The 22,806-nt window shown below is 42.9% G+C and overlaps 1 protein-coding gene across 1 annotated transcript; it reads left to right on the top strand.

The window, feature by feature from the left end:
- Positions 1 to 340: 340 nt before the first annotated feature.
- LOC117497731 (general transcriptional corepressor trfA-like) lies at positions 341 to 22,374 on the top strand. Its single transcript, XM_034149742.1, has 12 exons — positions 341 to 582; positions 1,516 to 1,559; positions 1,692 to 1,756; positions 1,838 to 1,974; positions 2,197 to 2,254; positions 2,340 to 2,514; positions 2,637 to 2,732; positions 3,707 to 3,787; positions 4,106 to 4,282; positions 4,371 to 5,020; positions 6,721 to 6,943; positions 22,311 to 22,374. Exons 1-12 carry the CDS (start codon positions 559 to 561, stop codon positions 22,372 to 22,374), a joined length of 1,794 nt encoding a protein of 597 aa, XP_034005633.1. The 5' UTR covers positions 341 to 558.
- The last annotated feature ends 432 nt before the right edge of the window (positions 22,375 to 22,806 follow it).

The following is a 22,806-nucleotide window of genomic DNA, read 5'->3' as shown; positions in this document are numbered from 1 at the left end:
AAACCCTGATTGACCTGCAGGGGGCAGCACCGCTCAGCACAAAAACCGAATGTAACAGAAAAAGAAGAAGAGTGGAGTTATGTTTTAAATCCCTGACTCTAGTCTTTCAGGCAGCAAGAATGAATCCATAATCCATGAATATTGAAGGTTTTGTTAAATAGCAACATTTCAATCGGTTGTGTTTATGGTTGAATTTGACTACACTCAAGTTTAAATTGTTGCTTATTTTACAGCACATAATACTGAAGATAAGCGTTTGCCAAGGCAGCAATAGTGTTGCCTGCGAGAAATAACACGGGGCCGGAAGTCGCCTTGCTTTTCAGAGTGCGCGGCCCGACAAAATGTCAACAGCGGCATTGTTTTGCTAGCGCTAACACTCAACACTGATCATCAAATGGGCGATATAGCTGGCTAAACAGTTATTACTAGATATAAAGTCGGTCCTTATTTGATTTTAAGGAAGTAGATTCACATGAATGAATTCCTGGGCGCCAACTGAATCATAGCGGAGCAGGAAACAACATATAAGGCAGCTAACGGTTAGCAAAGCAGCGAACAATGGAGACAAAGTTACCTACCTTGGTAAGTTCATTTCTCCTTTTTGTGTTGCGTTACTCAGGGAAGAGGGTTGAAACCATAGACTGTATATATAAAGGTTGAAGTACATGTAACGTGAAGGACAACAGAGGGAGTTTTCCCAGTACCATTAACGTTATGGTAACTGAGAAGACGTAAAAGTCAAAGAAACCAATACAACAGCCTGTCCTTCGTCGTCAGGCTTCAGTTTGGGATCCCATTAATTGGTACTGCGCAACACTGAGGGGTGTTTCTATTATTGTGTCCATCCCATGATGTAACGCTAATTACAACTATAACGGTTGCATTAAGTGCAGTGATTAAAAGTAACTAAGTAGATTTACTCAAGTACTGTTCTTAAGTATAAGTACAATTTTGAGTGTCTTAAACGAGTACTTTACACGAGTATTTCAATGTTTTACTACTGTGTACTTTTACTCCACTACATGTATTTAACACCTTTAGTTACTTTACAGATGTGGATGAATGATGTGAAATATAATCAAGTGTTAAATCAGACTTTAGTTCCACCTGGAGTAAATTCACAAGCTACCCTGCAGTATACAAAGTCATTCAAACTAGCTGCACCTTTACCAGCTTTGAGAACACTTTAATGATCAATCATTATAAAACATATCATATATATTATTCTGAAATGGACCAATCTGCACAATCACTACTTTTACTGTCGCTACTTTAACTATATTTTGATGCTGATACTTTTATACTTTGAGTAACATTTTGTAGGACGTTAACTTGTGACAGAGTACTACTACACGTTCTACTTTTACTTAAGTACAAGATCTGAGTACTTCTCCCACCTTTGATATGTTGTAACGTTTATTAGAACAACAAATATGGCATTCAGTGTTATCAGATGTTTATCTTCTTTTACCCCTAATTCAATTCAATAGTAACCATTTACTTTTATTTGTTCAGAGGAGACCGAAGAAAAAACTGTGCTACCTTACAAACAAGGAAAGGTGAGTTTGAAAAGTGTTTTTTATTATGTCCCTATATGTTGTTCGTGTATGTCTTCGTAATATTGGCCTTTTTGATATGTTTTATGTAATGCAGACTTTCATCAGGTCCCTTTTGAACCTTTGTGTTTTCAGTCCAACTAAAAAAGTGGAAGGGCTGCTGACAATGGAAGACATTGATCGGATGTTTGATGACTTGGGTGAGTTTAATTGTGTTGCTTGAATCTTTTTTTAGTTTGTATTTTCATTATGTTTACTTATACTTCTTGTATTCTGTTCAGATCCACCCTGCGATGACTCGTTACCCTCATCTTCTCGGTGCATGACCTTTAATGTTGAGGCAAAGCAGAGTGAGAGGGAGGCTTCAACAGGCCCACACAAAGGGAAACTAATGGGAACAATTCCAAAAGGTCACATGGTAATGAACAGTCCATCACTACAGTGACTTCTGCTGATAAAACAAATGACTCTTCACATTGGAAATGGCTGATGAGCCAGTAGATACACAGCTAGTTAGTTAGTTTATACATTCAACATGCGTTATCTGTGTATAGGCTTTGTGTACCTTTCTTGAATTACACAAGAACTGGTGTCTGAAGACAGAATGAGTCTTTAAATATATGTTTCATAACCTTTTTAGCGTCCCAAAGGAGATGAAATACACCCCTCAAGGTCACCCAGTCCTAAACTAGTCATCGGTAAGAGACTCAAACCAACATTTTACTTGTTCTTCTCCTCTGCACCTTTTCTGTTTCTTCAAGTATCCTGATGTTGTTTTTACAGATCAGGACATCCCATTCGAAGCACATATGCCAGCGAAGACATCCAGCCCTATTGAAACAAATATGGCTGTCAAAGGGCTCGACATTGAAAAAGGCCGAGCTGTGTCTCCACTTCTGTTTGCCTGTGAGGATGAGGGAGACGCAAAGACTCCACCCAATGGACACGTCACAGAGGAGTGAGTTATTAATCATGCTTTTCGCATAGGAACGTTGGTTTTATAAGGTGTAGGATTCTAGTGTCTAAAACTAAGAAAGTATTTTATCACTTGTTTCATTCAATAACTGTCTTTTCCTCTAGAAGAAGTATGGACTTTGAGTTTGAGACCCCTCCATGCAAGGTGGTACTAAGCAGACTTAAGATGTCCAGTCAGCAAAACAAGGTGGAGGAAGCATGGTAAGAGCATTTTCATTATCAATTTAATTAGGGATGCTCCGATCGCCAATTTTGGGGCCGATCGCCGGAATCAGTATCGGCCGATACCGATGGCCGATCCGACCGAGTGGGCGGGGCCTATGGGGATTTTCCATTTAAAGTGATGTTTAAAACTCAGTTAATGCTCATTCACTGGCGCTTACACAAACAACCACCAACATAATTATTACATTCAAATGAAGTACATTATTCAAGTTTACATTAACTTTGGATAATAACACGGGAGAAATGAGCGGAAGCACACTCTCTCTCCCTCCCTCTCTCTCCCTCCCTCCCTCTCTCTCTCTCCCTCTCTCTCTCCCTCTCTCTCTCTCTCTCTCTCTCTCTCTCTCTCCCTCTCTGTCTCTCTCTCCCTCCCTCTCTCTCTCCCTCTCTCTCTCTCTCTCCTGACAGCCTGTCAGTATCTCCTGCAGCTCACTGATCCAGTAATGACTGACCCGACAGTGAATAATAAACATATTTATAACTAGTTAAGCTTGTTCCAGAGGTAGATAAAATAGCTAAGTGTGTTAGGTCTAACTCTTAGTGTGTGTTCTGCTCCGCTCACCGGTCATAGGTCACAGCGGGCGGAGCTGCAGGATTTCTGCTTCACACACGTTGCATACCGCTATTTTACTGTCTTTTTCGGACACCTTAAAATACTGCCAGACCGGTGAAGCCATTTTGGCGAGCTTGTTTTGCCGCGCACAGAGAAACGTGTCATGTATTTTACGTCATGTGATCGGCTCTCCTGATCGGCATTTATAGAGAGCACCGGCCGATATTGATCGGCGGCCGATAAACGAGTCACATTGCCGTCTCAATGGTCAATTTTGTTATGATATCTGCCCTTTAATTGCGTGCTACTGAGTTACATTTGTGGATGTTTGCCTTTTTTAGATTACTGTCACTTTTAACTCATTTACCTGTGATGTATATTCTCTTCTTTCCTGCAGTAAAGAGACTCAAACTCTCAGTAAAAACCCAGCGCAGAAACCTCAAACACCTGTTGTGGAGGTCCAAAGAAAAACACCAAGGTAGGAAGTGAAGAGTGTTTGATGAGTAGTTACTATTATGTTTTGGTGATTAAACAATACTGGAGTTGGTACAACGAAATATGTAATGTAATATTTAAGAATTGTCATAGAATATACATACGGTATAAATAAATATGGCTAACAAAAAATAACATTAAGTTAGTCATACATGTGCAACTCAAAGAGATGTTATTAAATAATGTAATTCTCCAAAATCACACACAATATTTTATCTATATAATCTCGCAATAAAGCCTATTGTGCCAATTTAGAACTTAATTTTGTTATTTGAAGAATATTTTGGTTGTTTATTTCCAGGATAGAAATGGTAGCCCCCCCCGCAGCAGCAGTGGGACGAGAGCCTGAACTCGCAGCTCCTGAGAAAACCATTGAAACTGTTCCCGAGCAGCCGTTAGTGGAGCCCGCCTGCGTGCAAAAAAACATTGTGGCTTTTATTCAGAAGCTCAGAGAACGCACACTGTCCAAACCTGCATGGTGAGTTGGCAAAACCACTATATATATTTACCAAGTAATGGCTCTACATATTCATTGAAATGTAATATTAAATAATCCTTATTTTTAGTACGAGGAAGTCTGCATCCCCCGTGAAAGTATCCACTCCTCCTCCTGAACCAGAGGATGAATTCCTGATTCTGGAGGACGACGCTGCTCCTTTTTGGTTTTCCATCCGGAGTAAAACTGCCAAGAAACAGAAACGGAGTGGAACGACGAGCATCGACAAAGGCAGCGTGACAGATAAAAGCACGAAGGGAAGCTCACCTGAAGAGACGGAGAGAAAACCAAGATGGCCCAGTGTCAAATGGAAGACGAAGAAAACTAAAGAGAAGAAGAACGAGGTGACAGAGGCTGATCGTGCTGAGGAGGAAGTGGAACTACCCGGTCCTGAGGAGCCTCCTGAGGACTCGATAGACGAGAAGAAGCCAAACAACAAGAAGAAACAACGACTGAAGAAGGTACCGCCTGAAGACAGCGACGAGGAAGAGGAGCCGCCGAAAACAAGCAAGGAAACACGGGAAGATGAACCCGCTGTGAGAATAGATAAGAAAGCTCTTAACTCAAAGACTTTAAAAGATGCCAAGACGAGCAGAGCTAAGCCGATGAAGAGGGGCAAAAAAGTGCCGCAGGGATCTGATGGAGAAACGTACGAGGCTTCAAAGAAACAAGGTCCGAGCAGCGAGGAAGTGGGGGCTACAGACCTGGGGGCTCTTTCAGGTAAACAACTCCTAAAATCTCTTCATACGTATTGAGGCGCTTTCACACCGGAGTACTTTTCCCTTTTAGTTCCGATAGTTCCTGGGATTTTGCGTTCACACCAAAAAGAGAACTTAGTTCATGAGAACTTTTCCCCCCTTTTTAGTGCCTGCTAGAGAGGTGGGACTATCCTGAGGAGAAAAGAGTTCCAATTTCTGATTGGCTGGGCGGATTGCAAACCACGCCCCGTAAAACTCGGAAGCCGCTGGCATTCGCATTATTAGCATTAGCATTAGCATTATTAGCATTAGACCCGCGCACAAACGGAGAGAGACTAACTTATGGCAACACAAAAAAAAACATGGGAGCGGTGGAGATGAGGAGGTGTCGGCGTTCTGGCGATTTACTCGGAAGGCTTCAGTAGAAGCTGCTGGGAGTCCCAGCAGCTTCTACTGAAGCCTTCCCCAACTCCGGGGACTCCGGGTGGCAGAATACGCCGTGAAGTTGTTTGCGGCCTGCCAGTAAACCCAAAGCAGAAGAAGTGACGTCAGCGGCTTCATTTCATGGATGTATAATAAGAACTGGATACAGCGTGGGAGGCGGGGTTTCGTTCTTTCCTATGAGAGCTGCTCATTGGCGCATGAGGACAAAATGGCCCAACTTTTGAGAGAGAGAAACATCACAGATTACCCATCATGCCTAGCTTTCAGAGCAGAAGAACCCGTATGTGCGCTCACAGAGCATGCGCCCCTTAAGCCCCGCCCCCCGAGCTCCCACTCTCGGCTCAGTAGAATGAATGGAGACAGAAAATAAATCTAGATTCGGCTTTTAGTGCATTTTACAACTTTAAGGACCGAATGATTCTAATAAGGGCTATACAATAGTTCATACTGGGTAGTTTATTTAGTTAAAAAAATTATCCGCTGATTTACAGACGTTTCTTTCCCAATGTTAGTCAATGGGGAAAAGTCTTTCTGGGCCCAATGACGTCACGGACTGATACGGAAATTGTAGTACCGCCGTTTGGACACAACGAATATTTTCATCAGAGTCCGGCGCACTTCCTGGGGGCTTGCTTCATTTGCGTAATCTTCCCTCAGGGACTTATTCCGGTGTGAACGCGATCTGCTCTTTAGTTCCGGGAACTAAGTACGGCAAAGTACTTGGTGTGAAAAGGTGGCTTTTTAATCCTTCTGCTACTTGGTTAAATGTTAGTTAATGTTTGTGCTGCTAATGTACCCCCCACATTTAGACAGACAATTCAATATTTGTGAATTGAGACAGGTGGAAACTACTGACGGATATTATCAGTGTTTTATACTTTAGTGATTGTTCTTTTGTGAGGGAATGAACATCCCTGAACAGATGTTGTACGTCACCCTTAATTAACAAATTAGAAAAATAACAAGTAAAAACATGCAAGATAGATGCGGGAGGCTGTGGCGCAGTGGACTAGGGATCAGGGGGGCACAGGTTCAAACCCCACTGCAGTCAGCATGTCGTTGTGTCCCTGAGACACTTCGCCCCAAATTGCTCCTGTGGGGATTGTCCACAGCATCGAGTATGTAAGTCGCTTTGGATAAAAGCGTCTAACAAGTAATAAATAACATGTAATGTAATGTCCAAGCTTATAGGGATCCGTCCTTTTAAGAATAGGTAGACCCTAGGACCTATAGAACATTTAGACATCCTTTTAAATGCTTTTCTTTTATTTCGCACAGACGAAGAAATCATGAATCCCGAAGCACAAACACGAGAGGATTCAGCAGATGATAAAAGGGATAAAAATATCAAACTACCCGTGGTGTCTGGTGACGACAGTTTGATTCTGGCAAGGAGGAGGAGGAGGCCTCCTGGAGAGTGGTGGATGCATCAGAGCCCAGAAGAAACGACAGGTAAATGCAACCAGCCGCCAGTGAAGGAGGCAACACGGCAAACACACAGCAGCAGCAGCTTCACCTGTTGGGACTAAAAAGGACAAATATTTTCAGGTGACTATTAAAAAGTACAAGATGCCCAACCAGGAGCCCTGTGGAGCTTCACCTGTAAAGGACAAAGTGTTGAAGAACATAAATCCGACACAGCCTGCTGCACCAACAAGTCAGAAGACAAATAAAGGTAAAGAAAAGAAACAGAATAGAGGAGGAGAAACTCAGGGGGAAGAGAGTCATACGACTGAAGCAGAGCCTTTTGAGGAGCAGCAGGAGGAGGGAGAGGAGGGAGAGGAGGATGTTCAGTCCAGCCCGTTGGTGTTCTCACACGGAGAGCCTTTTGAGGAGCAGCAGGAGGAGGGAGAGGAGGGAGAGGAGGATGTTCAGTCCAGCCCGTTGGTGTTCTCACACGGAGAGCCTTTTGAGGAGCAGCAGGAGGAGGGAGAGGAGGGAGAGGAGGATGTTCAGTCCAGCCCGTTGGTGTTCTCACACAGAGAGCTCAGCAACAACTCAGGTGAGTGGAGGAAGAACTGGGTTCCTTTACTTACAGAAAAGTAGTCCGGTACTAGTTCGGTTTTAAAAGTCCATAATTAAACTATTCCACAGAGACAGCAGGAAAAACAATATACGGAGAAAGTGGAAAAGAAAACAAACACAGCCAGTAAATAACAAACAAAGTAAACAAAATATTAGCTATTAGCTCCCCCCCGCAGCGTTCATATCATCCATCATGTGATAATAGGCATCTGTTACAAGTCAGGGTGTCCGCGGGGTCTTAAAAAGTATTAAAAGTTGATAAATCAATTTAGCGAAAATGAAGGCTATTAAAAAGTATTAAACGGCATTTTCCAAGGTATTACATTTTGTAGCTTGTTTTCAATAAGTATATAAATTGTCCAAAGAGGTTGTATTCTACAGTCTGCCTGAATGTAATCATTGCGTAGGTGTGTAGTGTGATTCTGTGTAGTTTATTTATGGCATCCCGTTGGGTTTGACGTCATCTGAACAGGACATCGCACGCTCACTGCTTGATAGCGCGCGAAGGTCCGTTTACGCCGGTTGTCAAACAACATCGTTATGGGGAAATGCAAGTTTGCGTCCAAATGGTTGGAAGATAAGGAGGAAGGACAATCAATACTGTATATAGTCAATGTGAGGTAAAGTGTGTCGCCAATGTAACCGGTTAGAACTCAAAGTGGCGATGAGGTCTTAAAATGTATGGAAAGGGTCTTAAAAAAGGTCTTAAAAGGTTTTACATTTGACTTCAGGATTCCTGCTTATACCCTGCAAGTACAAATCCAGCAGTTAAGGTCGCATTGAAGTAAAAGCAACATGTATTTGAACTCTTTTTACTAAAAGGTACCATGGGGTCAGATTATAATGTTCCAAAGGGGGGTTCGTTTAGCACGAAACACTTGAAACAACTAAAGGATAAGTTAAACAAGAAAGTAGAAAGAAAGTGAAGTCATAGAAAACTATGTCTGCTAAAAAGCTATATGCTATATAAATAAACTTGCTTTGCCTTCAACAGGGGAGAAGCCGTTTCAAAAAGTATACCATCATGTCTCCAGTAAGAAGGAAGCGCCTCAAAGGAAGGAGCCTCAAAGGAAGGAGCCTCAAAGGAAGGAGCCTCTCAGCGCAGTGAGGCGGGGCAGGAGAGCCCCCGGGAGCTGGTGGGTGGTGCAGGACGTGGAGAGCGTCTCCCCTCAGCAGCAGAAGCCCAAACCTCGGAAAGAAAGAAGAAACGCATCAGATCTCCTCCACCTCCCAAAGAGAGTTCCTCCGTGCCGCTCCTAAACCCACAGTCTCCGCTGAAGAGATCTCGGGCCGCTTCAAACAAGCCCCCGAGTGTGGGCAGAGGTCGGAGGAAGAGACAGAAAGTGCCGGAGCGTCCTGTGGAGGAAATCCCTCCTGCTGACTATCCCGTGATCAGGTATATAGCAGGATATATTTGTCAGAACACACAAAATATATATATATTTTTTATTATTTATTCTACTATTTCAACAACAGTTTATACATCTAGAAAAACAAACAATGAGTAGAAGCGGAGGGCAGAAAGCAGAGTTTACACAGAGGTAGCCCTCCCGTTAAGGTTAAGTAAATAAAAGATAATTCCGTAATGAAATACTCACACCGATAAACTAAATTCTATATATACATACACATACATATGTACACATATACATACATACACCCCTTTACAGGGTGAAAATAAAATAATAAAGTAAAACAAATAAATAAATTCCTAGAAGTCCATGTTCAGATAACAAGACGGTTTCATTTCTCATCCTATTTTTATGTAAACTGATAATAATGATATTTCAATCAGGAGAGACGTGTTGATGAAAGAATACATATTTATTGCCAGGAATACACAAATGAATGTAATGGAGTTTTGGCGATTCGATGAAACCCCCCGGGGTCTAGACACTGGTGGTGGTGAATGGATGGTTGGGGTCGGTCTGAAGGGGAGGGGCTTAGCTTGACCCTGGTGGTGGTGAATGGATGGTTGGGTTCGGTCTGAAGGGGAGGGGCTTAGCTTGACCCTGGTGGTGGTGAATGGATAGTTGGGTTCGGTCTGAAGGGGAGGGGCTTAGCTTGACCCTGGTGGTGGTGAATGGATGGTTGGGGTCGGTCTGAAGGGGAGGGGCTTAGCTTGACCCTGGTGGTGGTGAATGGATGGTTGGGGTCGGTCTGAAGGGGAGGGGCTTAGCTTGACCCTGGTGGTGGTGAATGGATGGTTGGGTTCGGTCTGAAGGGGAGGGGCTTAGCTTGACCCTGGTGGTGGTGAATGGATGGTTGGGGTCGGTCTGAAGGGGAGGGGCTTAGCTTGACCCTGGTGGTGGTGAATGGATGGTTGGGGTCGGTCTGAAGGGGATGGGCTTAGCTTGACCCTGGTGGTGGTGAATGGATGGTTGAGTTCGGTCTGAAGGGGAGGGGCTTAGCTTGACCCTGGTGGTGGTGAATGGATAGTTGGGTTCGGTCTGAAGGGGAGGGGCTTAGCTTGACCCTGGATTCAAAGGGACGGGAGGTGAAAAGGGGGGGAGGAGGGTTGTGTAGAGTCACCTGAAATGACAGCTGTCAGAGGGGGGAGAGCAGATTTTAAAGGTTTAGCGGAGCGCTGTGATAGGCTTGTGAGAATAGAGCGAAGTGATTGGTTAAGCTGGAGAGTGACGCCCCCGATCACTTATTGAGAGGAGAGAGAGTAGTTACATGGAAATAGTTAATGAATGAGTAAAGACGGTCTTCCTGGTTGAACTAAGCTTCATTTCTCATTATAATTGTTATAGCATTTAAAATTATTATCATTATTGTTATTATCATTGTCATATAATGATATATCTTTTTTTAATCTGTTTTTAAGTTAATCCAAAGACACAATGACCGGATAAAGATACAAAAAAAAAACGAAACAAAAAACATTAGACAAAAAAAACGCAGCTAGGTATTCCCATGTTTTGGTTAGTTAGGGTATTCTGCTAATACATTTTTTCGTCTTGATTTGAATTCTATCACAACACTTGTGATATATAACCCATCTTTATATCTCTCTCTATCTGTACACAGTACTCCTAACGACCTCATACACCACAGCAGCCCCCAGGATGAGGGGCCACAGCGTCATTCAGTGGATCGGTGAGGACGAGTCTGAGTCTCTCTTAATATCTCCCTCTTACTGTCGATACACGTTTATATTTCCCACTATTTTCCCACAGGTCGAGGCTCTTGAGAAGTGGGCCGTCCTCCATGATTGTTCTGGAGCAGTACGAGGACGACAGCTCGAGTATGTTTTTAAACATTTAACAATTTACAATATACTTTAATGTATACCAAATGTTCTTATATTTACCTAACCTAAGTTTCTTTCCCCACACAATGTCACCAACCCTTATCTCTTTGAAAATGTTGTCAGGTTTATGATGGGGAACCACGACTATTGGTATTAAGGAATTAATAATAATCACACTTTGATAAATCTGGAATAAAAACAGCAAGAATAGTGATCAGTGTTTCCGCCAGACCGGGGCTGAGAGGGCGTCCACCCCGAGAGCGAGGGGGTGTGACGTCACGTTGTGTCACGTGACTTGAATTTTGAATTGAGCCGTCCCTTATAGATACTATCTCTTTACGTCAGGGGTGTCAAACTCAAATTCATCGCGGGCCACATTAGCATTATGGTTGCACTCAAAGGGCCGGTTGTAACTATATAAATATACATATATAAATATATAATATATACAAAATAATGTATTATATTACATTATTCCCTCTGCATTGGATTATTATCGGATAGGCTAATAACTTAGTAATTAACTACGTCTGAAAGCAGAAGTCCAGGGCAAATAATTCTCTCTTCAGTGCGCATGTCCAGTGCGCGAAGCATTGTGGGACATGTCGTCTGTAAAGTGGCATGTAACCGTATAATAACGTATTATATTCTTTGCAAGCTCTTGGGGGCCACATCAAATGAAGTCGCGGGCCGGATTTGGCCCCCGGGCCTTGAGTTTGACACCCCTGCTTTACGTATTAGTGATGGGAATTCTGGCACTTTTTTAGTTTGACTAGTCACTAAGAAGTGCCGGCTCTTTCGGCTCCTAAACGGCTCTTCATGTTACCACAGTTTATCACAGTTCACGCGCGTGCTCCACTAGCACCCCCCCGTCAAGGCTCGCCGGCAGTACACTTTCCGTCACAGGAACAAGCTTTGCTGGCGGCGAAAAGAATCCCACCAGACTCCTTTGCCCCTCCAACAGAGGGATGTCCTTTAGGGCTGCACGATTTGGGGAAATAATGTAATTGCGATTTTTCTGACAGATATTGTGATTCGATTTGCGATATTTGTTTTTAAGCGACCCAACGGAAGTTTATTGTAAAATGCGGCCGTATCTCCGGCTAGGAAGGTCGTATCAACGTGCTCCCGTCTCTAGCACCCCCGCAGCCCGAGCTACGAGTGAAAGAACTAAACTTACATGAAACTTCCGTTGGGTTGCTTTAAAGTCAAGCTTCAGTTTAAGATTCACCCTGTAATAGATGTGAAACATGTGATGGAGCATTGCTAACCTGACTCAGATGGTTTCACCAAACCATCTAGGAGAGCTCCATTGGAAGCCATTTGGAAAAGTATTTCAAAAATACTTGGCAGGTGATTGGATGAATCTGTCTATCACCTACTATCATGGGCCACTTCTGATTGGTTAACAATGACTGGTACATGTGGAGCACAGCACTTCTGATTGGTGTGGATGACTGACACACAAGAACAACAAACAAAAAAATTGACGGCAAGACGCCCCCCTGGTGGAAACGCTGATAGTGATACATTTCCCATATCAGGCCTCGACACTGGACAAAGAGAACCATAATTTAAAATATCCACCACAGTATTCATTAAATAATCAAATATAGCGTCAATATGTATCTGATGCTACCAGTACAAACAGCTCCATCTGCTGGTTTAGTCGTTACCCATCCCTCTTTCATTTTATATAATGGTATCTTCTTTCCTTTGTTCCAGTTTTGCCGAATTCCACAATTCTCTCTCTGTCAGATCTGTGCGCTCCCCCGCTCAAACCGATGACCCTGCTGACCAAGGACAAAGCCAACCTGGCCGAGTGGTTCAGGAACCTCTGGGCGCTGCCTGTCAAAGGTGAGGAAATATATATATATATATATATATATATATATATATATATATATATATATATATATAAATGTCAGGGAATAATTCTGTATACATGTTTACCTTTTGCCCTCTGACGCAGATGCCCAACCTTGAGCAGCCGTTATCTCCCTTAAAGGGGACCTATCATGCAAAATGCACTTTGTGATGTCTTTTATACATAAATATGTGTCCCCGGTGCGTCGGGGAACTCACACAGCGTCAGAAAATAAAACCCTCTCTCTTTTCCTCCGTACCCAAATCTTTTAAAAACGGGGCTACAACGAGCGGATACAGATTTCCATCCGAGCTGACGTCAGCCCGGAATAGTGGGCGGTGACGCTCCGCCTACATGGGCAACGCTCCACCTGCAAACGGACCGCAATCGTTATCAAAAAAGTCTTCCGTCCACACGCAACAGGCACCAGAAACGTGTCCGTTCACACGAGACCGCTCGAAAGCGCTGGAGACGCTGTAGTACATATGCCAGGCCTGTAAGTGGCGCTGTAGTCTGCCACAAAAGCAGCGAAGAAGACGTCCCGCGCGTGGTTGCCATGGTTGCCCTTCTGTTTATTCTCCGCTGTGGACGCTCTGGCTCTTTTTCTCCCTCCCAGAGGCAAGCGTTTGCTCCTGCTGTAATGCTCTCCGGTTTGCCACCAGCAGATGACAAACACCCACCTCTCCGCCTCTTGCAAGGGACGAGGGGACCGTGCGGCAGAGTTTCAGTTAGATTTTTTTTTCGCCGGTCAACATGTCCGTTAAAGTTGAAATCTTCCGGACAAAATTAGAAAAGTGCAGGTCAGAGGTCTTCTTTGTTATTTAGTGAGCTTTAAAACAAATGAATAACGACTCGATATAATCATATAAGAATAAAAAACGGAGCCTCTCTTTTCCTCCCCCTCTTCTGAGAGCCCAGCAGCTGATCTCAAAGCACGCTCCCCTCTCCTGCAGTCGTTCTTGGTCTTTAAATACATTTTTCTGTTCTGTTTGTAGAAGAGAGTACTGAGATCTTCCCGGATCAGTTCGAGTGGTTCTGCTATCAGGGCCGGGCCATCGGCTTCACGATGGACGTTAACAGCGGATCATTCTGCAACGGGAAGATGCTGCTGGGCTCCTTCATGAAGAAACCTCTGCTGGTGGACCACAGCGCCGCCACCGTCAGTACCCTCCCACATCTCTGCGTTATACTCACTGTCCTCTCTAGTGTCTTAATACTAATCATTTCTGTCATTGTTTTTCTTTATAAAGGTTTTTAACTTATTAACAAGCTCTGTGACTGTGACCATCAACGGCAGGGAATCCCGCTTCAACCCTGGACAATCCTTCATGGTGCCATGCGGTAAGAATATAATAATGATAATAATACATTTGATTTATAACGCGCATTTAAGGGTCACTTTACACAGGGTAAAATTACACACTTAAAACTAGGGCTGTCAGTCGATTAAAATATTTAATCGCATGATGTCCATAGTTAATCGCAAATTAATCGCACATTTTTTATCTGTTCTAAATGTACCTTAGAGGAATATTTTTCTAAGTTTTTAATACTCTTATCAACATATGAGTGGACAAATATGCTTTATGCAAATGTTTGTTTATTATCATTGGAACAATGGCAAATATTCTCCTGAATATTCTCAACACAACAACCTGGAACCTCTCTCTCTCTCTCTCTCTCTCTCTCTCTCTTCACTCTCTCCCAACCCTGTGTACTTCTCTGCACTGAGCCAGTTGCTCAAACAAACATGCCTGTTTACAGTTGTCAGCGAAATGCCGCTCCTCTGTCTTCATAACAGTCAAAGCATGAAACTGAAGTTCCCACCTAGGGTCAAAATAATGCGCTGTGATGTGCAGTCGACACGTTGGATGCGATCCGAATGATCTAACGCAGCCCCTCGTCCTCCACAATGTTAAGCTGTAGCCACCCATTTAGCTATCGCTGTTGTTGTCCAGGCGTCTCCCCGGCAAAGCGAGCGGCAGGAGCGGGGCTGTCGGCATCAGCTGGGTGCTTGGCTTGCTGTTTAAAACACCTTTTCTTGTATCCATATCTCTCGCTAGAATCTCCCACTATCCAACTAACAACAACAACAACAACGTCAAGCCTTTGGGCTCTGAAACTACGGGGCGGGCCGAGGACAAATACACATGCGTTAATCGCACGTTCAAATAATTAGTGGTGTTATTAACGCGTGAACTTGACAGCCCTACTTAAAACACAACATTATTCAGTTCTGAAGAGGCCCCATTCTGCTCATTTTCATATCAGTATTTAGTAGGGCTGTGCATCTTCACTGGTCTCACGATTCGATTAAGATTATTCGATTCATACCAATGCGTTGCATCCTCAATTTTCTATATTACTGCACATGGCTTCTTTTTCATCAATGAATACATGTAGTAATTATTATTATTTAGAAAGTGCTTCAGAAATCAATAACATAAATGTATTGCCATTAATTTATAAACCAAAGTAAATCAATTGTATAGCTCTAGCATCCCTATACAGTATCTGTGTGTGAAATTGTTCCATCCTCAAAAACGAATGCTTCTGCAGTCTAGCTGCAGCTTCTAGCAACGCTCTTCTGTTTAAAAAAGGACACTGAAGGTCCTGAATGTGGCATCACTAACATGACTTGAGTCTGAACACAGCAGACAACAGGAGTATTTACAACAGCATGTGGGTGCACACTTACATTCTCTGTCTTGCTGTTACATACATCCCATGATTGTAGGAGATTAAGTTAGCTTCATCATCTCAATCAGGGATTAAGTGAATAATAACGTTTCTATCAGGTCACTATCAGCCTGTCCGGGGTTTGGAGGAACAGAGGAGACGGTGATCGCGGAAGCTTTTTCCTCCTGCCTTCACAAACTTTACACACGTATTTATCAACTGAAAATAGCAAGAGGACATTCATACTCTGCAATCCAAGACTTAACTAAATCCACCAAAAACCTGACATGATTGTAACGCGAGTATTTTTTAAAAACATAAATCCTTGTGTCTCTGAGCCGCAGCGACACGGACCGATTCAGAGCGGGTCCTTCTGCTGTTGGTTCTGGACTGGTGTTCTTGTGTTGGTGGATAAAGCCGACTGCTCCGTGTTTGGAGTCGATGTGGCGTTGTCACGTCTGTTCCCTGATCTCTGCGTCACCGACCGATTTGATATTAAAGTCACAGAAAAAAAAACTTTATTGTAAAGCCGCGGCCCTAAAATCAGGAAGCACGTTACTACGCTATAATCGATTATGTTCTGTCACTGCATCGATGCAGAATCGTCCACGTCCGCATCGCAGAAACGGTTAATTTCAACACCCCTAGTATGTAGTGTCTCTACTGGGACATGTCTCCATGCTTTAATGTTCAAAAAGCTCTTTATTGTTCTCATACTGCCTGTGCTGCAGCACCTCTTTTCACCCCCTGTCTGAAACCAGAGCCTTTTTCTTCTTCAGCAGTAAATTGTCCGATGTGCCTCGATGGTTTTAATGATTTTGTACCGTTCTGTTTCCACAGGAAGTGCCTACAGCATCCAGAACGTCTGTGCTCAGCCGGCGGTTCTCTACTTTACCAGAATGATCTCGGAAAGCTCAGTATGAATAAAAAAAACAAAAAAAACAGACCGGACATAATATGTACATTTAAAAAGAAAAAAATTTAGTTACTTTCTGTATTAAACAATAAGATGTAAATAGAAAGAACTTTTTTTTGTTTTTAATTTTACGTAAAGGATGTTTTTGATCCTTTGCTGTGTTTGTGTACAGTGTGATAAAACAATTAAAATTATTTCTGTTTCTCTTGAGTTTTATTTCCTACTATAAATGTCTTGCTTCCATCCTCTGAGGGGCAGTGTGCACCAAGAACAACCAGAGCCGTTCAGTCTGAAACTCTTTTATTACAACCACATTTACAGTGGTGGAAAATGTATTCTGATTCATAAATATAGTTTAGTACTTCACTAAAACTCCACCTAAAGGTAGGGTAGGTAAGTTTGAGAAACCGGCTCGAGATACACTTTTTGTTATATTCCATGGAATGCTCTTAACATCCCGATAGCAATGAATATCTGAAGTGCTTTGACAATAAATCCATAAAAAAATATCTGTGGAAGCCGTAGTACTGTAAAAAGTAGGCCTACGACCAATCATTTTAGACCAACCTTGAGCAGCCGTTATCTCCCATAAGGAGGGGCTGCCCTTGCATATTGTTGATGTGGCCAGTTTGTGACCGGGAAACTCTCTGTCAGAGATAGTTATTGTTGTGGGACACCTGGAACACATCCGGATTATATGTTCCGTTCTTATTGTGCATCCATGGGTAAAGGTAAAACCATAGACTGTATATATAAAGGGTAAAACGCATGTAGTACTGAACACGTAACATGAACGTGCCGGGCGGCGCGGTCCCGTGGGTTAGATGCGCGTTCATAATGCCGAGGAAAATAACTCTCAGAATAACGTTATTAGCACATTTTACAACTTGAGGACCGAATGTTTTTAATAAGGGCTATACAAACGTTCATACTGGGTTGTTTATTTAGTTTCAAAAAAATTATCCAACGATTTACAGACGTCTCTTTCCCAATGTAAGTCAATGGGAAAAAGTGTTTCCGGGCCCAGCAACCTAACGGAAGTGTAGTACCGCCGTTTGGCCACATGGAATATTTTACTCAGAGTCCGGCGCACTTCCTGGGGGCTTGATCTCGACACAGTCAACAACTACTGCTACGGCTGTTGTAAGGTGAGTGATCTGCACACAAATACTCTTAACTCGCTGAAATCTTGACTGATTTACAAACGGTTTGGTTTATTATAAACGTTATTAGCATAGCTATGATACAGGAGACAACAAGACATGTTGAAAAAAAAGTCCATATGTATAAGTATGCAGTATCATAACTACATAATTGATGTTTATAACAAACCAAACCGTTTGAAAATTGGTTGAAAATTGAGCAAGCTATGGTTATTTCAATAGTGCACCATAGACATAATGTTATGAATGAGCGAGCTTCCTGTGGCAAGATGGCCGCCACGAAATGAGCCAGGCCCTACTGCTCCGTTGGCCAGCAGCGCGGGCGAGTCATCTGTTTATATATATATATATCTATGGCTGGCCCGGTGTAATTCAAATGTACCGCCGCCATCGATGTATAATAAGAACGACCGCCGCGCGCAGCACAGACACACAGCTGCTGCCCAGCCGCAGCACCGGAAATTGAACTGCTGGGAGAAAAACTGACTATCAGAGATGTAACGTTATCTTTGATAATATTTCGTTTCCTCATTTTTCGTCAACGAAAGTAAAGAGAGATTTTGCCATAGTTTTTATATAGTAAACTACATTTTCGTCTCGTCACTTTTCGTCAACGATATTGCATGTTGATTTCGTTACAGTTATTGTTTACTGCCGTCGGTGCCGTCTCGTCATCGTCTCGTTTTTAGTCATGGAAAAAAAGGTCGTTGACGAACATATTTCGTTCGTCATAGTTCGAAATTAACACTTCCAGGGCTCAACGCTAACTTTTAAAAGTGGTTGCCAGGTTGGCAACCAGGCATCAGCTTTTGGTTGCCAAAACTGAAAATACGGTTGCCATTTTTAGTCACATTATATTTTAAATAATTAAGATACTATACAGTTATACATCAACTTAATAATGAACATGTGACACAAAAGAATGTTCAAATGCTTTACAATAAGTAATTAACACAATTATTTGAAACTTAAGTGGTAGGAAACGTGTCCACCCTCAATTGCTGGCATACAAAATACCAGTAGTGCAGCTGTTCTTCACAGATCCCGCAAAAATGAAGCTGTTTCTACAATAATGTGGAGTGAGAGTTCTGTCCTGACTAAGAGGCTCATTGAGGAAAAGGACTCTGAGGGTTTAGACAGTTCACTTTAGTCTAAGTTATCTCAGTGGGTCTCAAACGGTTTGATCACAATTTATGTAAACAAATATTTCCAAGGCGCACCTTTATAATTATTAGGATAAATAAAAACAGGTTTGAAATCATACCAATGTATACTATAGGACAGTAAACCAAAAATATTGTTTAAAACTGGAGAGATTTAAACATGCATAAATAAATGTTAACTCGGTAAACATAAGATATAAATGACCCCCCAATTACATTATATTGCATTTAGCTGACGCTTTTATCCAAAGCGACTTACAATAGTGCATTCGACCAGGAAAATACAAACTTGAAGAAAACAGAATCATATAAGTACATCAGGTTTCATAGAGCCAAACCATTTCAAGTGCTACTCAACTGGCTTTAGATAAGCCAGTCCTTTATTAGTATATAAGTGCTTTGTTAGAAATTCTTTGTTAATAGTTCTATCGCTCGAAGTGGAGTCGAAAGAGATGAGTTTTTCAGTCTGCGCCGGAATTAAAACATGTTCATGCAATACTAAATACATTTGAAGCCTAGGGCAGCAAAGTGGTCATCCCCACAGCACCCCCCATTTGAAACATGTTCCCACGGCTATGCCGCTATTTTACTGTCATTTTCGGACACCTTAAAATACTGCCAGACCGGTGAAGCCATTTTGGCGAGCTTGTTTTGCCGCGCACAGAGAAAAGTGTCATGTATTTTACGTCATGTGATCGGCTCTCCTGATCGGCATTTATAGAGAGCACCGATTGATCGGCAGAGAGTGAATATCGGCCGATATCGATCGGCGGCCGATAAACGAGTCACATTGCCGTCTCAATGGTCAATTTTGTTATGATATCTGCCCTTTAATTGCGTGCTACTGAGTTACATTTGTGGATGTTTGCCTTTTTTAGATTACTGTCACTTTTAACTCATTTACCTGTGATGTATATTCTCTTCTTTCCTGCAGTAAAGAGACTCAAACTCTCAGTAAAAACCCAGCGCAGAAACCTCAAACACCTGTTGTGGAGGTCCAAAGAAAAACACCAAGGTAGGAAGTGAAGAGTGTTTGATGAGTAGTTACTATTATGTTTTGGTGATTAAACAATACTGGAGTTGGTACAACGAAATATGTAATGTAATATTTAAGAATTGTCATAGAATATACATACGGTATAAATAAATATGGCTAACTAAAAATAACATTAAGTTAGTCATACATGTGCAACTCAAAGAGATGTTATTAAATAATGTAATTCTCCAAAATCACACACAATATTTTATCTATATAATCTCGCAATAAAGCCTATTGTGCCTGTGTACTTAATTTTGTTATTTGAAGAATATTTTGGTTGTTTATCTCCAGGATAGAAATGGTAGCCCCCCCCGCAGCAGCAGTGGGACGAGAGCCTGAACTCGCAGCTCCTGAGAAAACCATTGAAACTGTTCCCGAGCAGCCGTTAGTGGAGCCCGCCTGCGTGCAAAAAAACCTTGTGGCTTTTTTTCAGAAGCTCAGAGAACGCACACTGTCCAAACCTGCATGGTGAGTTGGCAAAACCACTATATATATTTACCAAGTAATGGCTCTACATATTCATTGAAATGTAATATTAAATAATCCTTATTTTTAGCACGAGGAAGTCTGCATCCCCCGTGAAAGTACCCACTCCTCCTCCTCTTGAACCAGAGGATGTTATCCTGATTCTGAGCGACGAGGAAGAGGAGCCGCCGAAAACAAGCAAGGAAACGCGGGAAGATGAACCCGCTGTGAGAATAGATAAGAAAGCTCTTAACTCAAAGACTTTAAAAGATGCCAAGACGAGCAGAGCTAAGCCGATGAAGAGGGGCAAAAAAGTGCCACAGGGATCTGATGGAGAAACGGACGAGGCTTCAAAGAAACAAGGTCCAAGCAGCAAGGAAGTGGGGGCTACAGACCTGGGGGCTCTTTCAGGTAAACAACTCCTAAAATCTCTTCATACGTGTTGAGGCGCTTTCACACCGGAGTACTTTTCCCCGTACTTTTCCCTTTTAGTTCCGATAGTTCCTTGGATTTTGCGTTCACACCAAAAAGAGAACTTAGTTCATGAGAACTTTTCCCCCCTTTTAGTCCCTGCTAGAGAGGTGGGACTTTCCTGGGGAGAAAAGAGTTCCAATTTCTGATTGGCTGGGCGGATTGCAAACCACGCCCCGTAAAACTCGGAAGACTTTTGTGAAGCCGCTGGCATTAGCATTATTAGCATTAGCATTAGCCCCGCGCACCAACGGAGAGAGACTAACTTATGGCAATACAAAAAAAAACATGGGAGCGGTGGAGATGAGGAGGTGTCGGCGTTCTGGCGATTTACTCGGAAGGCTTCAGTAGAAGCTGCTGGGAGTCCCAGCAGCTTCTACTGAAGCCTTCCCCAACTCCGGGGACTTCGGGTGGCAGAATACGCCGTGAAGTTGTTTGCGGCCTGCCAGTAAACCCAAAGCAGAAGAAGTGACGTCAGCGGCTTCATTTCATGGATGTATAATAAGAACTGGATACAGCGTGGGAGGCGGGGTCTCGTTCTTTCCTATGAGAGCTGCTCATTGGCGCATGAGGACAAAATGGCCCAACTTTTGAGAGAGAGAAACATCACAGATTACCCATCATGCCTAGCTTTCAGAGCAGAAGAACCCGTATGTGCGCTCACAGAGCATGCGCCCCTTAAGCCCCGCCCCCCGAGCTCCCACTCTCGGCTCAGTAGAATGAATGGAGACAGAAAATAAATCTAGATTCGGCTTTTAGTGCATTTTACAACTTTAAGGACCGAATGATTCTAATAAGGGCTATACAATAATTCATACTGGGTAGTTTATTTAGTTAAAAAAATTATCCGCTGATTTACAGACGTTTCTTTCCCAATGTTAGTCAATGGGGAAAAGTCTTTCTGGGCCCAATGACGTCACGGACTGATACGGAAATTGTAGTACCGCCGTTTGGACACAACGAATATTTTCATCAGAGTCCGGCGCACTTCCTGGGGGCTTGGTTCATTTGCGTAATCTTCCCTCAGGGACTTATTCCGGTGTGAACGCGATCTGCTCTTTAGTTCCGGGAACTAAGTACGGCAAAGTACTTGGTGTGAAAAAGCGGCTTTTTAATCCTTCTGCTACTTGGTTAAATGTTAGTTAATGTTTGTGCTGCTAATGTACCCCCCACATTTAGACAGACAATTCAATATTTGTGAATTGAGACGGGTAGAAACTACTGACAGATATTATCAGTGTTTTATACTTTAGTGATTGTTCTTTTGTGAGGGATTTTAATAGTTTTCTATTTATTATTTTAACTCCAGAGTTGGCCAAGAGGCTTTTTTTTCATCTGTCGTCCCTGAACAGATGTTGTACGTCACCCTTAATTAACAAATTAGAAAAATAACAAGTAAATACAATCAGTAAAAACATGCAAGATAGATGCGGGAGGCTGTGGACTAGGGCGCTGGTGTTGGGATCAGGCGGGCACAGGTTCAAACCCCACTGCAGTCAGCATGTCGTTGTGTCCCGGAGACACTTCGCCCCAAAGTGCTCCTGTGGGGATTGTCCACAGCATCGAGTATGTTAGTCGCTTTGGATAAAAGCGTCTAACAAATAACATGTAATATAATGCCCAAGCTTATAGGGAGCGGTCCTTTTAAGAATAGGTAGACCCTAGGACCTATAGAACATTTAGACATCCTTTTAAATGCTTTTCTTTTATTTCGCACAGACAAAGAAATCATGAATCCCGAAGCACAAACACGAGAGGATTCAGCAGATGATAAAAGGGATAAAAATATCAAACTACCCGTGGTGTCTGAAGGGAGTTCACCTGAGCCAAGCGCAGCAGCAGCAGCAGCAGCAGCAGCAGCAGCAGCAGCAGCTTCACCTGTTGGTGACAAATATTTCCAGCTGTCTATTAAAAAGTACAAGATGCCCAACCAGGAGCCCTGTGGAGCTTCACCTGTAAAGGACAAAGTGTTGAAGAATATAAATCCGACACAGCCTGCTGCACCAACAAGTCAGAAGACAAATAAAGGTAAAGAAAAGAAACAGAATAGAGGAGGAGAAACTCAGGGAGAAGAGAGTCATACGACTGAAGCAGAGCCTTTTGAGGAGGAGCAGGAGGAGGGAGAGGAGGATGTTCAGTCCAGCCCGTTGGTGTTCTCACACAGAGAGCCTTTTGAGGAGGAGCAGGAGGAGGGAGAGGAGGGAGAGGAGGATGTTCAGTCCAGCCCGTTGGTGTTCTCACACAGAGAGCTCAGCAACAACTCAGGTGAGTGGAGGAAGAACTGGGTTCCTTTACTTACAGAAAAGTAGTCCGGTACTAG

Source organism: Trematomus bernacchii, unplaced genomic scaffold (genome assembly GCF_902827165.1).
Source record: "Trematomus bernacchii unplaced genomic scaffold, fTreBer1.1, whole genome shotgun sequence".
Lineage (NCBI taxonomy): Eukaryota > Metazoa > Chordata > Actinopteri > Perciformes > Nototheniidae > Trematomus > Trematomus bernacchii.
The sequence above is the reverse complement of the archived record's forward strand: the minus strand, read 5'-3'. Positions and strand labels throughout refer to the sequence as shown.